This window comes from Polyodon spathula, chromosome 25 (assembly GCF_017654505.1).
Source record: "Polyodon spathula isolate WHYD16114869_AA chromosome 25, ASM1765450v1, whole genome shotgun sequence".
Taxonomy (NCBI): Eukaryota; Metazoa; Chordata; class Actinopteri; order Acipenseriformes; family Polyodontidae; genus Polyodon; species Polyodon spathula.
In genome coordinates, this window is record NC_054558.1 from 8511594 (window position 1) to 8531259 (window position 19666).

Sequence of the window (19666 nt, forward strand, 5' to 3'; positions counted from 1 at the left end):
CTTTGCAAAATTGCCATTGTCAGCGTTAAATTGCATTTTTTTTAGTAACTCATATTGGTCCCTTTTTTTAAGACAGGTATCTAAATGTGGTAATGCATTTACAATTCAGCCAAAAAAATAACATAGTTACTTTTTAGGTACATTTTTAAAAAACGACTATGGCTCATGGATAGGACTGAAATCAGAAAGTGTTCCAGCAGTGCAAGTGACGTGCTTTTCATATCACCTTGCCAGAAAATAGCACCAGAGAAGGGAAAGAGTGGGGTCGATAGCTGGATGTTTAAATAATATTGGGCTGTCCTGCAGCTACCTTAGAGAGTTGGTTTGGATTGATTCTTCAGCTGAAGGGATGCTCTGTAGGATAGGACCACTTTATGCAATTAGCAAAATAACCAATGCTAATTCAATTCAATTAGCACATTATTGAGGACGTGTGATTCCCCTGTTTACATGCTGTTAGAGAATCAATGACTCCTGGAATACAGCCAGAGTAGGGAGGGCCATGCAACACCTCTGCTCCTTTTTGAAAACCCCAACCTTACTGAACTTCTGCCCTGTAAGAAAGCACAGTCACCTGAGATGAGCTGTGGTGCACAGAGAAGAGACTGAACCCACTGCACCTCATTCAACCACCCAAGTACTGACCAGACCCAGCCTTAATTAGCTTGAGAAAGCTGGCAAGATCTTCATCCAAGCCTGGATGTCTCCACTCATGCGATACTGTAGGAGAGTGTGCTGCCATCTGCTGTTGAAGCACATGCATTTTTATATGCATGCATTTTTTGTTTCTTGGAGCTTTTAATGACAAAATTATGGCTCTGTGCTACTTGATTAATGAAAAACCAACATAGTGTTTTTTTTTTAATATATTTTATTCAAAATAAGTGTTGAAAGTACATATCACAGACAAGTACATATCACAGACAACGTGATCTGTAGTTTTATCAGTGCTTCTGTTCTTTATTCAATAACTTTGAAAGAGTGCAGATAGGAGCAGGAGGAGTCTGTTCACTCAAAACAATGAACAAAGGCAAAAACAGTCCTCAAACTGAATGTGATGTGTTATACATAACGCAGACCCTGGGCACAGCAAAATCAAACCAAAATGTAGATATAAAAGAAAGGGTCCCTCTCAGGTTACTCCAACAGCTCTTGAAGCACTATGAGAAAGTGTAAACCAGCTCTGAACCACATTCAACCACTATGAGCCATTGTCAGGGTTAACTGGAGGAAGAAGAGTGTGTGGTTATACAAGATCAACACTTCTAAGAATAAATTTTTGCTCGATCTAGCTGTGTCAAAGCTGCACTGCTTTTCACTCAGATTAGATGAGTTGAGCAGCACGCATAGAAGAATGAAAGTATCCCAAACACCACCACCTCATGGGTACTGGTTAAACTGGGCTCGGTGGGAGGGATTGTGGGTTTGCTGGATCAGTCATCTGAGGTTTGTCAACAGGACTGCGCAGTTTAACTAGGAAAGGAATTTTGAAAACGCTGCAAAGTATTGTTAATCTCTGGTCTGTAGGGGGCAGTGTAACTCCCGTCCTCCTTTGGCATTTCAGTTTAAATCATCCTGTCTATCAAGAATGCCAACTGAAAAGCTAGCTTTGAGGCAGAAACTTCTGAATGTATTGGTTGTGAGTTTGATTAAAGATGTATTATTATTTATTAACAAAATAGAAATGAGCTTCAAACACCACAGCTCTTCCCCGGTGTATTCCAACCCCACTGCAGTGTGTTCAAACTAAAAACCTAAAGACATTTTTCTCAATGTGTTTTTTGCTAATTTTTCCTCTTGTTGTCCCATGCCCCTGTTTCCAAGCATGTGCCTGGTAGACAGTTGTTTTTGTTTCTGTATCCTGGATACCAGCTCTGTGACTCAACGCTGTGGGTTAGAAGTGTGCTGGGCAATTTACTAAAGGGAAACAACTGCAGAACAAACCAAGCATGAGAAAAAATCACAAGACAGCACCAGATAGACAGTGCAGTGCAGAGCCAGTCTGAGAAGCAGGTTACCTGAGTGTCCTTTCATTCCGGCTGCAAGAGAGCTCATTTAACTCAAGTTATTAATAACAACACCATTTTTTCCTCCAATCATGAAGTCTTAAACATTCATTTTAAATCTGCTCTAATTTCCTCCAGGACTTTCAGACAAAACTTTAAATGATCTAATGTGAGGTCATGGTAATAACATTGATTCTTTTACCTGGTGGTTGTACATATGACAGGTCATCCTCAGATGTATGTGAAGGTAATCAATTACACCTCAAAGGGGAGGATGATTTTCATTCTCTTGCACATCCTCTCTGCTGGGCGCTCCTAAGAGCTGGTGTTTGTTCTGTGGTAACTGGCTGAAGTGTGCTTCCCCTTTTTCAGTCTGAACACAGAAACCAACCTTTTCAACCCATTCTGTATTGCATACTATCATTTTAGTTTAAGAAAAGCAGGCAAAAAATTTTAATTTTTTTCCTCCATCCGTTATTGAATTGTCAAAATACTTTTTAATCCTCACAATGATTGTATTTCTATGGTGTTCACTCCTGCTGTGGAATGTGGCTGTACATACTTTAAAATAAAATGATACAAACTATCACTACACACAAGAAATCACCACCTGGAAATTGGATAATTCTGTATACAAGCAGTGCGGTCGTCTAACTCATTTTAAGCCGCTGTTGACTTCCGGGAGTGTCGCCATCACTCTCCACTCTTCCTCTCCAGATGTCAACCCGGGGTCAGGGCACGGCTTTGGCCAGGCCGACACGGTTGTTGCCCCGGTCGAATATGGAGTAGAACTGGCCAATGAAGACGTCCCCCAGAATCCAGAGGGGACCAGCTGGAGGGTGGATGTCCATACCCTGGAATCCAGTGGTGCAGAGCCCCCCAAACAACTCCTGAAGAGTCAGCGAGGGAGGGGTTAAACACGCAAGGTGTAACATTAACCAACCTTCTCAAAATCCATTGCTATAGTGGTATGAAGAATATTTTGTTAAGGACTGTTTTTGTTTAAAAGCACATGATAATTAATTCAATCAAGATTGATGTCTATCCAAACCCTTGCAATTATTTTAAAGAGCCTTAGAAGTTTATTAACATATTTAAAAGAACTGTTTAACCTGAGAAATACAACTCAAACAACATTCCCTAAACACCTAAACGCTTCTTACCATCACAATGTAGCCAGCTGGGTTGAGAGTGAACTCAGCACCGTTGATTGTGAAAGTCAGGTCAGGCAGTGCGTTGATGCTTCCACACTCCACAGCATACTAACACAGCAAGCAGGAGGCAGCAGAAAACAAGACAGATAGACAGACAGTGGCTCAATCAAAACAATTCACTGTCTAACCTCTTACACTCTAGATAGTCACTAGATACCCCATCTTCCTAGAATTTTAATTGCTGCTTTGCCATTTTGTGCGATAATGTTTTGGAGGAAAACAGGTTTTAAAATCTCTATCTACAAGTAATTAAGGTAATATTAAAGAAGAGTGGAACAAACTCTACTGGAAATATTTACACTACTGTGCAAAAGTCTTAGACATGTTGTATTTTCTACTCTGATGCATTATGAGAATCAATAATTTACTCAAAACCTCCACTAGTGTTTTTTACTATTATAACAACCTCGACTTGCGTAAAGAAGGAAAAACATTGAGGGAAATAGCTTGTATAACTTGATTTTCAAGGTGGGTAACCTAAGCATAATCAACAAGTACAGAGAAACATCATCTGTAATAGACAAACCCAGGACTGGAAGACCCAAAAAGCTGCCAAACAAGGATGAGCAATATCTGAAGATAATATCCTTAAGGAATAGAAAGAAGACAAGCGTTGAATTGACAACAGAACTGGCAAAGGCACAGGTGTCATTGTCACTCAAATCAACACTACGACGGTTACTCTTGAAATCAGGACTTAAAGGATGTGTTGCAGTAAGAACACCTCTGTTACAAAAGGGGAACAAGACTAAAAGGTTCCGGTGAAAGGTGCTTAAATATATTCCTTAAAGATATATTTTTAAAGTATTGTTCATCCTTGTTAGACAGCTTTTTGGGTCTTCCAGTCCTGGGTTTGTCAATTACAGATGATGTTTCTCTGTACTTGTTGATTATGCTTTGGATATTACACCTTGAAAGCTATTTCATTCAATGTTTTCCCTTCTTTATGCAAAGAAAGGTTGATATAATAGTAGAAAACACTAGTGGATGCTTTGAGTAAATTGTTGATGCTCATAATGCATCAGAGTAGAAAATATACAACATGTCTAAGACTTTTGCACATCAATGTATGTATCCCCTTTAAGACAATATTGTTGGTCTTGGTCATATGTAAAAAAAAATGTGTAACGTTCCTTGGGCTCAGGCAGAGTACCTTCTCCAGGAGCAAGATGGATCTGAATGTGATTCAGAGTTCAGGTTCCAGTCACAGGGAGAGCAGAGTCACTCACCGTCCCCTCATCCAGGGGCGAGGCTCCCAGGACCTGCTGCAGGGCTGTGATGTCTGCAGTGGGTCCCGTCAGCGAGGAGGTACCCGTGTCTACAATCGCCTGACAGCCACCACTGCAGAACATCACCTCACCATTCACTTTGATACTGAAGAAGAAGAAGAAGAAGGAGAAGAAGAAGAAGAAGAAGAAGAAGAAGAAGAAGAAGAAGAAGAAGAAGAAGAAGAAGAAGAAGTTTTATTTATTTTATTTGCTTCTTTGTTCTTTATGTTTTTATTATTCTTTGGTTCTCTCGACTCACTTGTCCACCAGGATCTGCCAGTAGCCTTGCTTTGTGACGGGAACCCAGTGCAGTTCCCCGGAGAAGTGTGAGGGGTCAAACCCCCCAAAGATGATCTCCCCACCACTGGAGTAATCCGGGTTCCTGAAAAACAACACACAAGTAAGAGGAGACGTGCTGGAGCTGTTCTTTGTGCATGTGTGTATGTTATGAAACTCTTCCTTGAGATTAAATTTACAGGTAAGCATTCTGCCTCGAGATAACCATCAGTATCACCTCAGTATGCATGAGTAAGGAATGGTGCTCTGCGCCCACTTCCTCACAAAGTGCAGCAAAACACCTGGAATTTGTTGCTCTGGCTTTAATCAAATTGATGAGTGTTATCGCTGTGTTCAGAGAACTGGGAAGACCTGGTTCAATATATTTTGCAGCAAGCGCCTTTTGTGTAAAAAGCAATGTCTCCTAATAGCGCAAGGTGCAGTGGCATTTATTTTTGGCAAAGCACCAGAATGCTTTCGAGTCATTGCTGCGGCTTCATCAGCGCAGATCCCAATGCAATTAATCCAGCAGAATATAGATATTCAACATAGACAGCCAGACATACATACAGATAGATAGATAGATAGATAGATAGATAGATAGATAGATAGATAGATAGATAGATAGACACCTCATGTGTACAGGAATGTAGGTATTCAATGTAGACAGACAGACAAGCAGATAGATGTTACCTGTTCAGGTAAACACTAAAGATGGGCATCTCCACCAGGTTTTGTGCCATCATGTTGTCGAACACCGGTGTCGCCCCACCTGCCGCAATGGTCGGATACCCCAGTCCCAAGATCCCATCAAAGTTGGCATCGACGAAAGTGCTGCCCGGCTCCGTCACACTCTCTCCAAACAGTTGATTAGACACAGCGATCCCCTCCACCTAAAGGACAGGGAGAGTTGCCATGTAATAGCAGGAACCATTGGAAAATACCCAGTTATTACAATGTAATTACACATACATACAGTTATTACACTGGAATTACATATGCCATTATTACAGTGGAACTGCATGTATATTCAGTTATTACAATGGGAATACATGTCTATTCAGTTATTACAATGGGGTTACATTCTATTCAATAATTACAAAGTAATTACAGATATGCACAGTTATAATAACTGGATTACATGTCTATTCAGTTATTACAATGGAAATACATGTCTAAATAAAGACTCAGCAAAACTGCTATTAATACATACAGTCACCACGTCAATCCCTAGGATTCCAGTCAGGCTCCCTGTGCCATATTGAATGGAGAATTGGCGTCCATCGACTTGGTAAGTCAGAGAGTCAGAAGAATGATATCTGTCATGGGCTTCTGAAAAGTCAAACCGAAACAGAACGAGATTGACAATGGTCATGATTGAATTTCTCTTGTCGGGGTGTATTCCAGAACTCAGTGAGGCAGCTCAACTACTTGCTGCTGGCTAGTATTATCTAACTCAACATGATCGAATGCTGTTTACAGTCAATGTTTATCTGTAACAGGGGATGAAGGGAGTTCATACTCACCACAGGCTTGGCTGGAACACAGACCAGAGGGGACCCAAAGGTTGGATGAGCCAGTGTCAAAGATCACAGTGAAGTTCTGAGGAGGGGTCCCTATGAAGATCTCTCCATAATATTGAGCCTGAAAGATAGAAGACATATATATATATATATATATATATATATATATATATATATATATATATATATATATATAGAGAGAGAGAGAGAGAGAGAGAGAGAGAGAGAGAGAGAGAGAGAGAGAGAGAGAGAGAAATACAGATAATTTAAAAACAGCAAACAGGATCTAACAAGATAGTTATTACTCACAGTAATTAGTATTGTCGACAAGGTGCTAGAAATTTCAATATGACAATGCAGAACTTAATTCTAGAAACGTCTAGAAAATGCAGGATTGTAGGTGAACATTTCTAGAGTATAAAAGGGTTTGGCATAGGATCATTGCTGTCATTATCAAAAGAAAAAATAAATAGCTCTCTGAAGACCTTAGGCAGAACATTATTTATTGTCTTAAAGCTGGAGAAGGATAAAAGAACATTTCCAAGCATTTGAGTATCCCAATTTCAACTATTGTTTTGATTAAGTACAAGACTTTTACTGTCACAATGCTCCCTCAGTCTGGAAGAAAGAAGGTTCTTTCACCAAGAAGAAGTAGAACAATTGTGAAGAAGGTTAATAACAATCCTAGATTGACTGCCAAAGATATTTAATGTGGTGAAGGTTTCAATGGTTGCAGGGCAAGGAAAAATCCACTCTTAAGAAAACGTCACAAGGACAATCGCTTAAAGTTTGCAAACGGCACGTGAATCATGGATATGAGTTCCGGTCAAAGGTTTTGTGGAGTGATGAAACAAAAATTAAGCTATTTGGTCATGCTTAATTAAAATTATACAACATATAATTATAACATAGATGCCATGTAAAGCCAAATGGATCATTTATGTTAAAAGTTTAGAAAAGTATAGGGATGCCTAGTGAAAGCATGTTTAAGCACAGATTGATAAACCACAAAGAAGCATGCTAAAGAACAGGAAACAAAAGGCATCATGAATAGTGGTGTAAGCACTGTGATGAACATAAGAGAACACTAAGAAAGGGAGCAGGGATGGGAATAGGGCTCATATTGCAGAGCCGTTACACACTGCGGCAGGGCAGAAGCCTGACGTGTAAATGCTGTGCTTTGCTTATAAAGTTTGTATGTGTTGAACTGAAGTTTGGCAGGGATGGGGTTAAAATCACATTCCTGCCAATTTTTTTGGTTTTGATTTTTGTTTGTTCAAAACTTCTGTTTGTTCCTGTGTTTTATTGTGTTTGTTTTGTTGATAAAAGTGTGCATTTACACTTGAAACTGCAGCTTTCTCTCTGGCTGATAACCAGCCTTCGCTACAATGCCACCCTTTCACACACCCATTTCAGGTTTTAATACGAGCTTGATAAGCCACATTCTACAGGTAACAAGCGTAGGTGTGTTCTATTAAACTCATAGTAAAACCATGAATGAATCATACTACTATGCAATAGGAGTCTTATTTCCATTCATGTATAGTCAGGGATATTGGTTTGGTGCTGCAGCCCCTATGCAGTCACACAGTCAGGCGATCCTTACGTCCATGTAGTTGATGAGTGGCTCTTCTGCCTTGGTGGCAGCATGGCAGGCTTCACTGTGCTGGGTCATATCCAGCTGATACTTCTTCCAAAACTCAGACAGGCCCCCCCTCGCCCGCATCACTTGCCTCATCGACCTCTGTCTCTTCAGAGGCACCCTGAGAGAGACAGGGACCCAAACAGTGAGACACAACAGTGGACATCAGGAACGAGCTACATCAAAGATGAACCAACCCAACAGCAGAACCGCACCTAACCCACAGTGGATATCAGGACCCAGCTACACCAAACATGAATCAACCCAACACCAGAACTGCACCTAACCCACAGTGGATATCAGGACCCAGCTACATCAAACATGAACCAACCCAACAGCAGAACCGTACCTAACTCTGAATGGCTGTAAACCTCAGTTAAGAAGATCCATGAATCACACCACAATTGTGTAGTCATTAATCATTACAGGAATTCATTTAGATTTATTTGCTATGTTATAAATGGTAATTGCATGGTAAAGCTTTAAAATGAATGGCCATAAAATCATTAGATTTACGTCTGAACGAGCATTAATTCATTGAGAAACTCCTACTGTTGTTAAATTGATATATGGGGAAAAAATGATGATACGTTCATAATGAATTAACGACAGAATACCATAGGAATACAACAGTGCCCATTGAAATGGTTTTGTGCTCTTGATTTTGAAGTTGCTGGTTCTGTCACACACCCACACTAGCCTATCTGAACTAAGACTCTGTTAGGTGGCTTTTCCTCAGTGAAATACATATATACAAATGCAGAGGCATACATACAAACAATACGCACATGCATACATACAAACACAGTCACGTACATGCAAACACATACAAACACATATCAAAAAGATTAAAAAATCGTCTTTTTATCTTTTGAGAAATATTGCAAAACTTAGACCTATAGTCTCTCCATCTGACGCTGAAAGACTAGTACATCCTTTTGTATCCTCCAGAATTGATTATTGCAATGTGTTTTTTTCTGACATCTCAAAATGTTTATTGTCTTGTTTGCAACTGGTTCAAAATGCTGCTGCTAGAATCGTGACTAAAACCAGAAAAAGGGAACATATCACCCCAGTGCTGGCTTTTTGTATTGGCTTCCTGTACATTTTAGAGTTGATTTTAAAATACTGTATTAACTTATAAGGCACTAAATAACTTGGCATCAACCAATTTAGGAGAACTGCTTACCCCATACATCCCCAACCGGAACTTCGAACATGGGATTGCTGGTGATCCCTAAAATAAAGTATGTTAAAAGGGGAGGAAGGGCTTTTTGTTATAGAGCCCCTGAACTGGAATGAGCTACGTGCACATGTGAGGGAAGCTGAGACTCTTTATATCTGTTTAAGCTGGCATTTTTATAATATGTATATGTGTATATATCTGTTTTAGTTTTTATGTTTGTATCTGTTTGTATTTTATCTGCATTACATATATATATATATATATATATATATATATATATATATATATATATATATATATATATAAATTTTTAGTTACTGGTGCTTACATTTTATATTTCTTGAACTGTTTTTCAATCTCACATGTTTGTTTGTTTGTTTCGTTTTTATAAATGTGACTATTTTGGTCCTGTAAAGTGCTTTGAGATACACCTGTATGAAGGGTGCTATATAAAGAAACTTTGATTTGATTTGATTTGATCCAAACACAGAGACACACATACAAACACAGATACATATATACAAAGACACACACATACAAACACAGACACATACACACTTTACCTCTTAATCCCCTGGGCTAAGGCGAGGCACAGCAGCAGAAGCACTGCTGATTTCATAGCAGCTCCTTGGTAGTTGATCCCGAACCTGAAGAATCTGTAGGCTTGTCTTCCACAAGGTTGATTAGTGAGAAAGCCCGCGTCTCTCCCTACAGGCTCCAGCCACCAGAACTGTTCCAAAGGCAGGGGAGAGTAAACAGGGCTCTTTCTTATCAAACCTCTGACATCACAGGCTACTTCTCTTTCACGCCTTTGTTGGTTAATTATTAATCACAGGTAGCTTCCATAGGGATGGAGCTTTCTTTGCAAAATTGCCATTGTCAGCGCTAAATTGCATTTTTTTTAGTAACTCATATTGGTCCCTTTTTTTAAGACAGGTATCTAAATGTGGTAATGCATTTACAATTCAGCCAAAAAAATAACATAGTTACTTTTTAGGTGCATTTTTATGGCTCATGGATAGGATTGAAATCAGAAAGCATTTCAGCAGTGCAAGTGACGTGCTTTTCATATCACCTTGCCAGAAAATAGCACCAGAGAAGGGAACGAGTGGGGTCGATAGCTGGATGTTTAAATAATATTGGGCTGTCCTGCAGCTACCTTAGAGAGTTGGTTTGGATTGATTCTTCAGCTGAAAGGATGCTCTGAAGGATAGGACCACTTTATGCAATTAGCAAAATAACCAATGCTAATTCAATTCAATTAGCACATTATTGAGGACGTGTGATTCCCCTGTTTACATGCTGTTAGAGAATCAATGACTCCTGAAATAAAGCCAGAGTAGGGAGGGCCATGCAACACCTCTGCTCCTTTTTGAAAACCCCAACCTTATTGAACTTCTGCCCTGTAAGAAAGCACAGTCACCTGAGATGAGCTGTGATGCACAGAGAAGAGACTGAACCCACTGCACATGCTTCACCCACCCAAGTACTGACCAGACCCAGCCTCAATTAGCTTGAGAAAGCTGGCAAGATCTTCATCCAAGCCTGGATGTCTCCACTCATGCGATACTGTAGGAGAGTGTGCTGCCATCTGCTGTTGAAGCACATGCATTTTTATATGCATGCATTTTTTGTTTCTTGGAGCTTTAGTGCCAAAATTATGGCTCTGTGCTACTTGGTTAATGAAATACCAACACAGTGGTTTTTTTTATATATATATTTTATTCAAAATAAATGTTGAAAGATGGGAGACAGCAAGGGAAGTACATATCACAGACAACGTAATCTGTAGTTTTATCAGTGCTTCTGTTCTTTATTCAGTAACTTTGAAAGAGTGCAGATAGGAGCAGGAGGAGTCTGTTCACTCAAAACAATGAACAAAGGCAAAAACAGTCCTCAAACTGAATGTGATGTGTTAAACATAACGCAGACCCTGGGCACAGCAAAAACAACCAAAATGTAGATATAAAAGAAAGGGTCCCTCTCAGGTTACTCCAACAGCTCTTGAAGCACTATGAGAAACCAGCTCTGAACCACATTCAACCACTATGATCCATTGTCAGGGTTAACTGGAGGAAGAAGAGTGTGTGGTTATACAAGATCAACACGTCTAAGAATAGGTTTTTGCTCGATCTAGCTGTGTCAAAGCTGCACTGCTTTTCACTCAGATTAGATGAGTTGAGCAGCACGCATAGAAGAATGAAAGTATCCCAAGCACCACCACCTCATGGGTACTGGTTAAACTGGGCTCGCTGGCAGGGATTGTGGGTTTGCTGGATCAGTCATCTGAGGTTTTCCAGTAGGACTCCGCAGTTTAACTAGGAAAGTGTTTTTGAAAACACTGCAAAGTATTGTTAGCCTCCGGTCTGTAGGGGGAAGTGTAACTCCTGTCCTCCTTTGGCATTTCAGTTTAAACCATACTGTCTATCAAGAATGCCAGTCTGAGAAGCAGATTACCTGAGTGTCCTTTCATTCCGGGTGCAAGAGAGCTCATTTAACTCAATTCCTCTAAGTTATTAATAACAACACCATTTTTTCCTCCAATCATGAAGTCTTAAATGTTCATTTTAAATCTGCTCTAATTTCCTCCAGGACTTTTAGACAAAACTTTAAATGATCTAATGTGAGGTCATGGTAATAACATTGATTCTTTTACCTGGTGGTTGTACATATGACAGGTCATCCTCAGATGTATGTGAAGGTAATCAATTACACCTCAAAGGGGAGGATGATTTTCATTCTCTTGCACATCCTCTCTGCTGGGCGCTCCTAAGAGCTGGTGTTTGTTCTGTGATAACTGTCACTGGTTCAGTGGTCAGATGGCCTCATGCAAGCTTCTCAGAAAGAGAGCTGGCTGGAAGTGTGCTTCCTCTTTTTCAGTCTGAACACAAAAACCAACCTTTTCAACCCATTCTGTATTGCATACTATCATTTTAGTTTACGAAAAGCATGCAAAGCAATGTCATTTTCTATTCTGTCCATTAGTGTCAATCAAAACATGCGATTTAATCTCACAACGGCTGTATTTCTATGGTGTTCACACATGCTGTGAACTGTGGCTGTACATACTTTAAAATATTTTTTTTATACAAACTAAAAATAAAATAAAAAAACAACAAAAAAAACTGTTAATTTTTTATTTTTTTTTATCATTGCACACAAGTAATCAGCATGTAGAAGTTGGATCAGTTTCTGTATACAAGCAGTGCAGTCATCTAACTCATTTTAAGCCGCTGTTGACTTCTGGGAGTGTCACGATCACTCTCCACTCTCCTTCTCCAGATGTCACCCCGGGGTCAGGGCACGGCTTTGGCCAAGCCGACACGATTGTTGCCCCGGTCGAATACGGAGTAGAACTGGCCAATGAAGACGTCCCCCAGAATCCAGAGTGGACCCACTGGAGGAGGCGTGTCCATACCCTGGAACCTTCTGGTGCAGAGACCAGACTCCTCCTGACAAGGCAGAGAGGAAGGGGTTAAACATACAATGCTACCTGTAAAAACAGTATAATACTAACCAATATGAACCAAATAATTGTATTAAAGAGGGTTAGAGATTATATACAACTATTTAACCTCAGAAATACGACTCAAAAAGCATTCACTAAAAACAATCCTTAAAACAGTCCTGAAAGTTTTGTGACCAGGGCCCGATGCTTCTTACCATCACAATGTAGGCAGCCGGGTTGAGCGTGAACTCAGCACCGTTGATTGTGAAAGTCAGGTCAGGCAGTGCGTTGATGTTTCCACAATCCACAGCATACTAACACAGCAAGCAGGAGGCAATGGGAAATAAGACAGACAGACAGACAGACAGACAGTGGCTCAACCAATTCACTGTCTAACCTTTTACACTCTAGTTAGTCACTAGATGCCCCGTCTTCCTAGAATTTTAATTGATGTTTTGCCATTTTTGTGCGATAATGTCTTGGAGGACAGAGGTTTTAAAATCTTATCTACAGGTAATTAACCCTTTGCGGTCCTATGTCGGTCCAGGTCTGACATTGCAAAATTCCCATTCCAGTCCAATGGTCCGACATTATCAAAAAGGCATCATTCACAGGACCCTAGTCATTTTTTGTCATTTTCGAAAAACAATGAGAAAAGCTTTCAATGACCGAGGCAGGTCTGAGCAATATGCATAGCACCGTCCCCACAGACATAAACAACCAAGATGTTTGCTTCCACATTGAGGATATTTGCCAAGCTTTCTGAGATGTTATAGGAATAAATGACATGGATAGCATTATTGAGGAGTTTGGCGAGTAATCGAGTGATCAGGAGATTATTTATCAGTATGTGTGATTCAGAAGGGGTATGTGATAAATACAACGAACAAGGGGTGGGGCAGAGCTGGAGATGTAGTGTTGAGCGTCGTGTTGATATGCAGTGCCTTTTAAACCTGTTTTACTGTGAATAAAATGACTTTATTGAATTTAAACAGTGCATGTTAAAATAAAGTGGATGTGACAAGCCTGATAAATGCAGACTAAATGGACTGTCAAAATAACATCCCCTTTAAGACAATATTGTTCCCCTTTTTTTTAAAGATCATTTTCACAAATGATTGCCTGTGTGTTATTGTACAGTAGATGTGCTGTTATTTTAATGAGAATCGATGTTTGTCTTAAAGGGAAGGTGATTCAGAGTTCAGGTTCCAGTCAGAGGGAGAGCAGAGTCACTCACCGTCCCCTCATCCAGGGACGAGGCTCCTAGGACCTGCTGCAGGGCTGTGATGTCTGCAGTGGGTCCCGTCAGCATGGAGGTGCCCGTGTCTACAATCGCCTGGCAGCCGCCACTGCAGAACATTACCTCACCATTCACTTTGATACTGAAGAAGAAGAAGTTAGTTATATTTTTATTATTTTTTCCCCTTGGTAAATGGACAAAATCAGGTTACACTTCTTTTTTTAAATCATGCTTGCTTTGGCCCTGTGACCAAGCTGTAATTTCAAACGGTCTTTTAGCATATGCAATACAGTTAACATGATGAATTACTTAATGAAAACAAAACACCATTTCCATCCTCACCATTCACTTTGATACTGAAGAAGAAGAAGAAGAAGAAGAAGAAGAAGAAGAAGAAGAAGAAGAAGAAGAAGAAGTTTTATTTATTGTATTTGTTTCTTTGTTCTTTATGTTTTTATTATTCTTTGGTTCTCTCGACTCACTTGTCCACCAGGATCTGCCAGTAGCCCTGCTTTGTGACGGGAACCCAGTGCAGCTCCCCGGAGAAGTGTGAGGGGTCAAACCCCCCAAAGATGATCTCCCCACTGCTGGAGTAATCCGGGTTCCTAAAAAACAACACGTGAGCTGTTCTTTCTTCATGTGTGTATGTTACCTCATGTGTACAGAAATATAGGTATTCAATATAGATAGACAGACAGGCAGACAGATGTTACCTGTTCAGGTAAACACTAAAGATGGGCATGTCCACCAGGTTTTGTGCCATCATGTTGTCAAACACTGGTGTCGCCCCACCTGCCGCAATGGTCGGATACCCCAACCCCAAGATCCCATCGAAGTTTGCATCGACGAAAGTGCTGCCCGGCTCTGTCATACTCTCTCCAAACTGCTGATTAGACACAGCGATCCCCTCCACCTAGAGGACAGGGAGAGTTAACATGTAACAGCAGGAACCATTGGAAAACATCCAGTTATTACACTGTCTATAGGTCTATTCAGTCTAACTAAAAACTCAGCAGACCTACTATTAATACATACAGTGACCAGGTCAATCCCTAGGATTCCAGTCAGGCTCCCTGTGCCATACTGAATGGAGAAGGGGCGTCCATCGACTTGGTAAGTCACAGAGTCAGAAGAATTATATCTGTGGTGGGCTTCTGAAAAATAAAACCGAAACAGAATGAGATTGACAATGGACATGAGTGAATTTCTTTTGTCTGGGTGTATTCCAGAACTCCTTGAGGCAGCTCAACATTTCTGAACCACTTGCTGATGGCTAGTGTTATCTAACTCAACATGATCATATGCTGTTTACAGTCAACGTTTATCTGTAACAGGGCAAGAGGGGTGTTCAAACTCACCACAGGCTTGGCTGGAACACAGACCAGAGGGGACCCAAAGGTTGGATGAGCCAGTGTCAAAGATCACAGTGAAGTTCTGAGGAGGGGTCCCTATGGAGATCTCCCCATAATATTCAGCCTGAAAGATAGAAGACATGTATGCATGTGTGTATATATATATATATATATATATATATATATATATATATATATATATATACACACATACTGTTTCAATCCAATATATAAATGGTTTCAATCCAGCATTTAGAAATCCCAAACTGAAAGAGCTTTTATTCCTAATCAGTCCCATTCTTCTTTAATCAATTTTGCTTTGCCGCGTCTGTTGCCTGGTAGCTGATCAATCGTAAACAGGGTGCTTTTGCCCGTGTTTTTTGACAACCCATATTTACAACAGGTATGCCGGTGCTGCTCCTTTTTTTCAATCGATCAATCATTCCCAGCTTTGTTGCAAGATAGAATGATTTTTGTTCCGGAGACCTAGTCTGTGGAGGTGGCTCCCGTGCTACAGACTGGGATGTGACAGTGTGCTTAGATTATAGATTTATTTTTGTATTGTTTAGTTGGGATCCAGGGGTCGGGTTCGTTACTGCCGAAGGTTCATTATTATGAACGGGCTTGATAGTCATTAATCACAATAATGAATACAATAGTGAGTTTTCAGTGTATCAATTGCTTTTCTTCTTGAATATATAATTAGAATAATATATGGGTCAGAATATAGCAGCACACAATAATATGTCTTGAGTTGGTTTTGGGCTCCTTCTTGCACTTCAGTTTTTTTTTTTTGGTTGCTTTTGGTACTTTTTGTATATATGGTGATAACTCCTTTTTTTATTATTCAGTTTGTTCAAAATAAATTCCATCTTCCTTACATGTTGAATGTTCATTGTACACATCAGATTTCAGCTGGCCTTGCTAAAATAGTTTTTAAAAACAATAAATAATGTTGTTTTTTTTTTCTAAAAAGCGTCTTTCTTTTTCTGTGTTTTTTCTTTTTTATCTGTACTATACAGGGTGAGTCTCAGACCATGTAACTTTCTTTTATGGAAATCTAACACTTGCACATTAATTTCATGTATGACATTTACATGTAAACTTTATAGTTATGAGTTATTGGTACAAATCTAACAACAGTAAAAAATAAATTTAAAAAAAACAGGCGAAAATAGCTTGGACCCTGATAGCCCATTGAAAGTTTAGAAAAGTATAGTGATGCTGAGTGAAAGCATGTTTAAGCACAGATTGATAAACCACAAAGAAGCATGGTAAAGAACAGGAAACAAAAGGCATCATGAATAGTGGTGTAAGCATGGGGAAACCACTGTGATGAACATAAGAGGACACTAAGAAAGAGAGCAGGGATGGGAATAGGACTCCTATTGCAAAGCCATTACACCCTGCGGCAGGGCGGAAGCCTGATGTGTAAATACTGTGCTTTGCTTATAAAGTTTGTATGTGTTGAATTGAAGTTTGGCAGGGATGGGGTTAAAATCTCATTCCTGTCAAATCTATATGTGGAATGTGGCTGGGTCTTCATTGATTAGTGGATGGTATGAAAAGGAGCCCGATCCTTTGTTTATGGAGGGGATGGTTTGGTGAAGGTGAATGCCTAGCCTGAACAGTGGAGTTAGTTTAAAGGGAGTTTTTGATTTGTGTTTGTTCAAATCTTATTTCTGCTGGCTGTGGCTTAGCTTATCTTTCTGGCCTTGGGTGTAAATGGCTGGTATTCTTTCCTGGAGGAGGGATCAATGACATGGAGGAGCAGAGTGAAGCAATTTAAATGGGTTTCTTTTTAGGGTTTTATGGCTTTTGAATGTAGTCTTGAAATGAGGTTTTAAAGCTGGTATATAAATATTCTGTATGTTGCTGTGGCTCTGTGCTCAGACATACCATCCCTGTGCCATGAGGGCTCAGAAAACTACATCTGCTGAAGCCACTTTGTAGCTCAACACATCAGCTGAGACCTGAGGAAACGGCCCTTGTTTTTGTATCAAGACTATTTTGTTCTCCACTGTTTCCACAATACCAACTTTGCTAGTTTTCACAATCTTTGTCCAGACTGTTTTATTGTAAAGAAGACTAACCTTACAGCAGGCATCGTTGCGCTGGGTCATATCCAGCTGAAAAGTCTTCCAAAACTCAGACAGGCCCCCCCTCTCCCGCATCACTTTCTTCATCGACCTCTGTCTCTTCAGAGGCACCCTGAGAGAGACGGGAACCCACCCAGTGAGAGAGCAGTGGATATCAGGACCCAGCTACATCAAACATGAACCAACCCAACAGCAGAACTGCACCTAACCCACAGTGGATATCAGGACCCAGCTACATCAAACATGAACCAACCCAACAGCAGAACCGCACCTAACCCACAGTGGATATCAGGACCCAGCTACATCAAACATGAACCAACCCAACACCAGAACCACATCTAACCCACAGTGGATATCAGGACCCAGCTACATCAAACATGAACCAACCCAACACCAGAACCACATCTAACCCACAGTGGATATCAGGACCCAGCTACATCAAACATGACCCAACCCAACAGCAGAACCGCACCTAACCCACAGTGGATATCAGGACCCAGCTACATCAAACATGAACCAACCCAACAGCAGAACCGCACCTAACCCACAGTGGATATCAGGACCCAGCTACATCAAACATGAACCAACCCAACAGCAGAACCGCACCTAACCCACAGTGGATATCAGGACCCAGCTACATCAAACATGAACCAACCCAACACCAGAACCACACCTAACCCACAGTGGATATCAGGACCCAGCTACATCAAACATGACCCAACCCAACAGCAGAACCGCACCTAACCCACAGTGGATATCAGGACCCAGCTACATCAAACATGAACCAACCCAACAGCAGAACCGCACCTAACCCACAGTGGATATCAGGACCCAGCTACATCAAACATGAACCAACCCAACAGCAGAACCGCACCTAACCCACAGTGGATATCAGGACCCAGCTACATCAAACATGAACCAACCCAACAGCAGAACCGCACCTAACCCACAGTGGATATCAGGACCCAGCTACATCAAACATGAACCAACCCAACACCAGAACCACATCTAACCCACAGTGGATATCAGGACCCAGCTACATCAAACATGACCCAACCCAACAGCAGAACCACACCTAACCCACAGTGGATATCAGGACCCAGCTACATCAAACATGAACCAACCCAACACCAGAACCACACCTAACCCACAGTGGATATCAGGACCCAGCTACATCAAACATGAACCAACCCAACACCAGAACCACAACTAACCCAGAACAGCTGTAAACCTCAGTTGACGACACAGTGAAGAAGATCCATGAATCACACTGCAATTATGTAGTCGTTAATCACTACAGGAATTAATTTAGATTTATTTGCTATGTTATAAATGGTAATTGCACTGTAAAGCTTCAAAATGAATGGCCATATAAACTCCACTGTATCATTAGATTAACAACTATGATATATTGGAAAAAAATTATAATACATTCATAATGAATTAATGATGGAATACCATAGGAATACAACAGTGCCCGTTGAAATGGTTTTGTGCTCTTGATTGTGAAGTTACTGGTTCTGTCACACACCCACTCCAGTCTATCTGAACTAAAACTCTGTTAGGTGGTATTTCCTCAATGAAATGTCAAAAAGCACTTTACCTCTTAATCCCCTGGGCTAAGGCGAGGCACAGCAGCAGAAGCACTGCTGATTTCATAGCCGCTCCTTGGAAGTTGATCCCGAACCTAAAGAATCTGTAGGCTTGTCTTCCACAAGGTTGATTAGCGAGGGAGCCCGTGTCTCTCCCTACAGGCTCCAGTCACCAGAACTGTTCCAAAGACAGGTGGGAGTGAACAGGCCTATTTCTTATCAAGCCTCTGACATCACAGGCTACTTCTCTTTCACACCTTTGTTGGTTAATTATTAATCACAGGTAGCTGGTCTTCAAGTGCTTGCATAGGGATGGAGCGGTCTTTGCAATACTGCCATTGTGAGCACTGCATTGCATTCTTTTATAGGACATTCATTGGTCTATGGCTCATGGATAAGATTGAAATCAGAAAGTGTTCCAGCAGTGCAAGTGACGTGCTTTTCATATCACCTTGCCAGAAAATAGCACCAGAGAAGAGAACGAGTGGGTTCGATAGCTGGATGTTTGAATAATATTGGGCTGTCCTGCAGTTAACTTAGAGAGTTGGTTTGGATTGATTCTTCAGCTGAAAGGATGCTCTGAGGGATAGGACCAGTTTATGCAATAAACAAAATGACCAATGCTAATTCAATTCAATTAGCACATTATCGAGGACGTGTGATTCCCCTGTTTACATGCTGTTAAAGAACCAATGACTCCTGGAATACAGCCAGAGTAGGGAGGGCCATGCAACACCTCTGCTCCTTTTTGAAAACCCCAACCTTATTGAACTTCTGCCCTGTAAGAAAGCACAGTCACCTGAGATGAGCTGTGATGCAC

The 19666-nt window shown here is 40.7% G+C and overlaps 2 protein-coding genes across 2 annotated transcripts; both read right to left on the minus strand.

Moving 5' to 3' along the window:
* Positions 1-948: 948 nt before the first annotated feature.
* Positions 949-9850, minus strand: LOC121299843 (cathepsin E-like). Its single transcript, XM_041227984.1, has 9 exons — positions 9679-9850; positions 7894-8050; positions 6291-6408; positions 5978-6096; positions 5458-5657; positions 4748-4870; positions 4450-4594; positions 3170-3268; positions 949-2896 (listed from the first exon to the last, which is right to left on the minus strand). Exons 1-9 carry the CDS (start codon positions 9732-9734, stop codon positions 2738-2740), a joined length of 1176 nt encoding a protein of 391 aa, XP_041083918.1. The 5' UTR covers positions 9735-9850; the 3' UTR covers positions 949-2737.
* A 2402-nt stretch (positions 9851-12252) lies between these two features.
* On the minus strand, positions 12253-19663 carry LOC121299844 (cathepsin E-A-like). The gene is made up of 9 exons (XM_041227985.1): positions 18858-19663; positions 17249-17366; positions 15162-15279; positions 14839-14957; positions 14517-14716; positions 14286-14408; positions 13801-13945; positions 12779-12877; positions 12253-12567 (listed from the first exon to the last, which is right to left on the minus strand). The coding sequence occupies exons 1-9, from the start codon at positions 18911-18913 to the stop codon at positions 12412-12414; spliced, it is 1134 nt and encodes a 377-aa protein (XP_041083919.1). The 5' UTR covers positions 18914-19663; the 3' UTR covers positions 12253-12411.
* Positions 19664-19666: the final 3 nt, after the last annotated feature.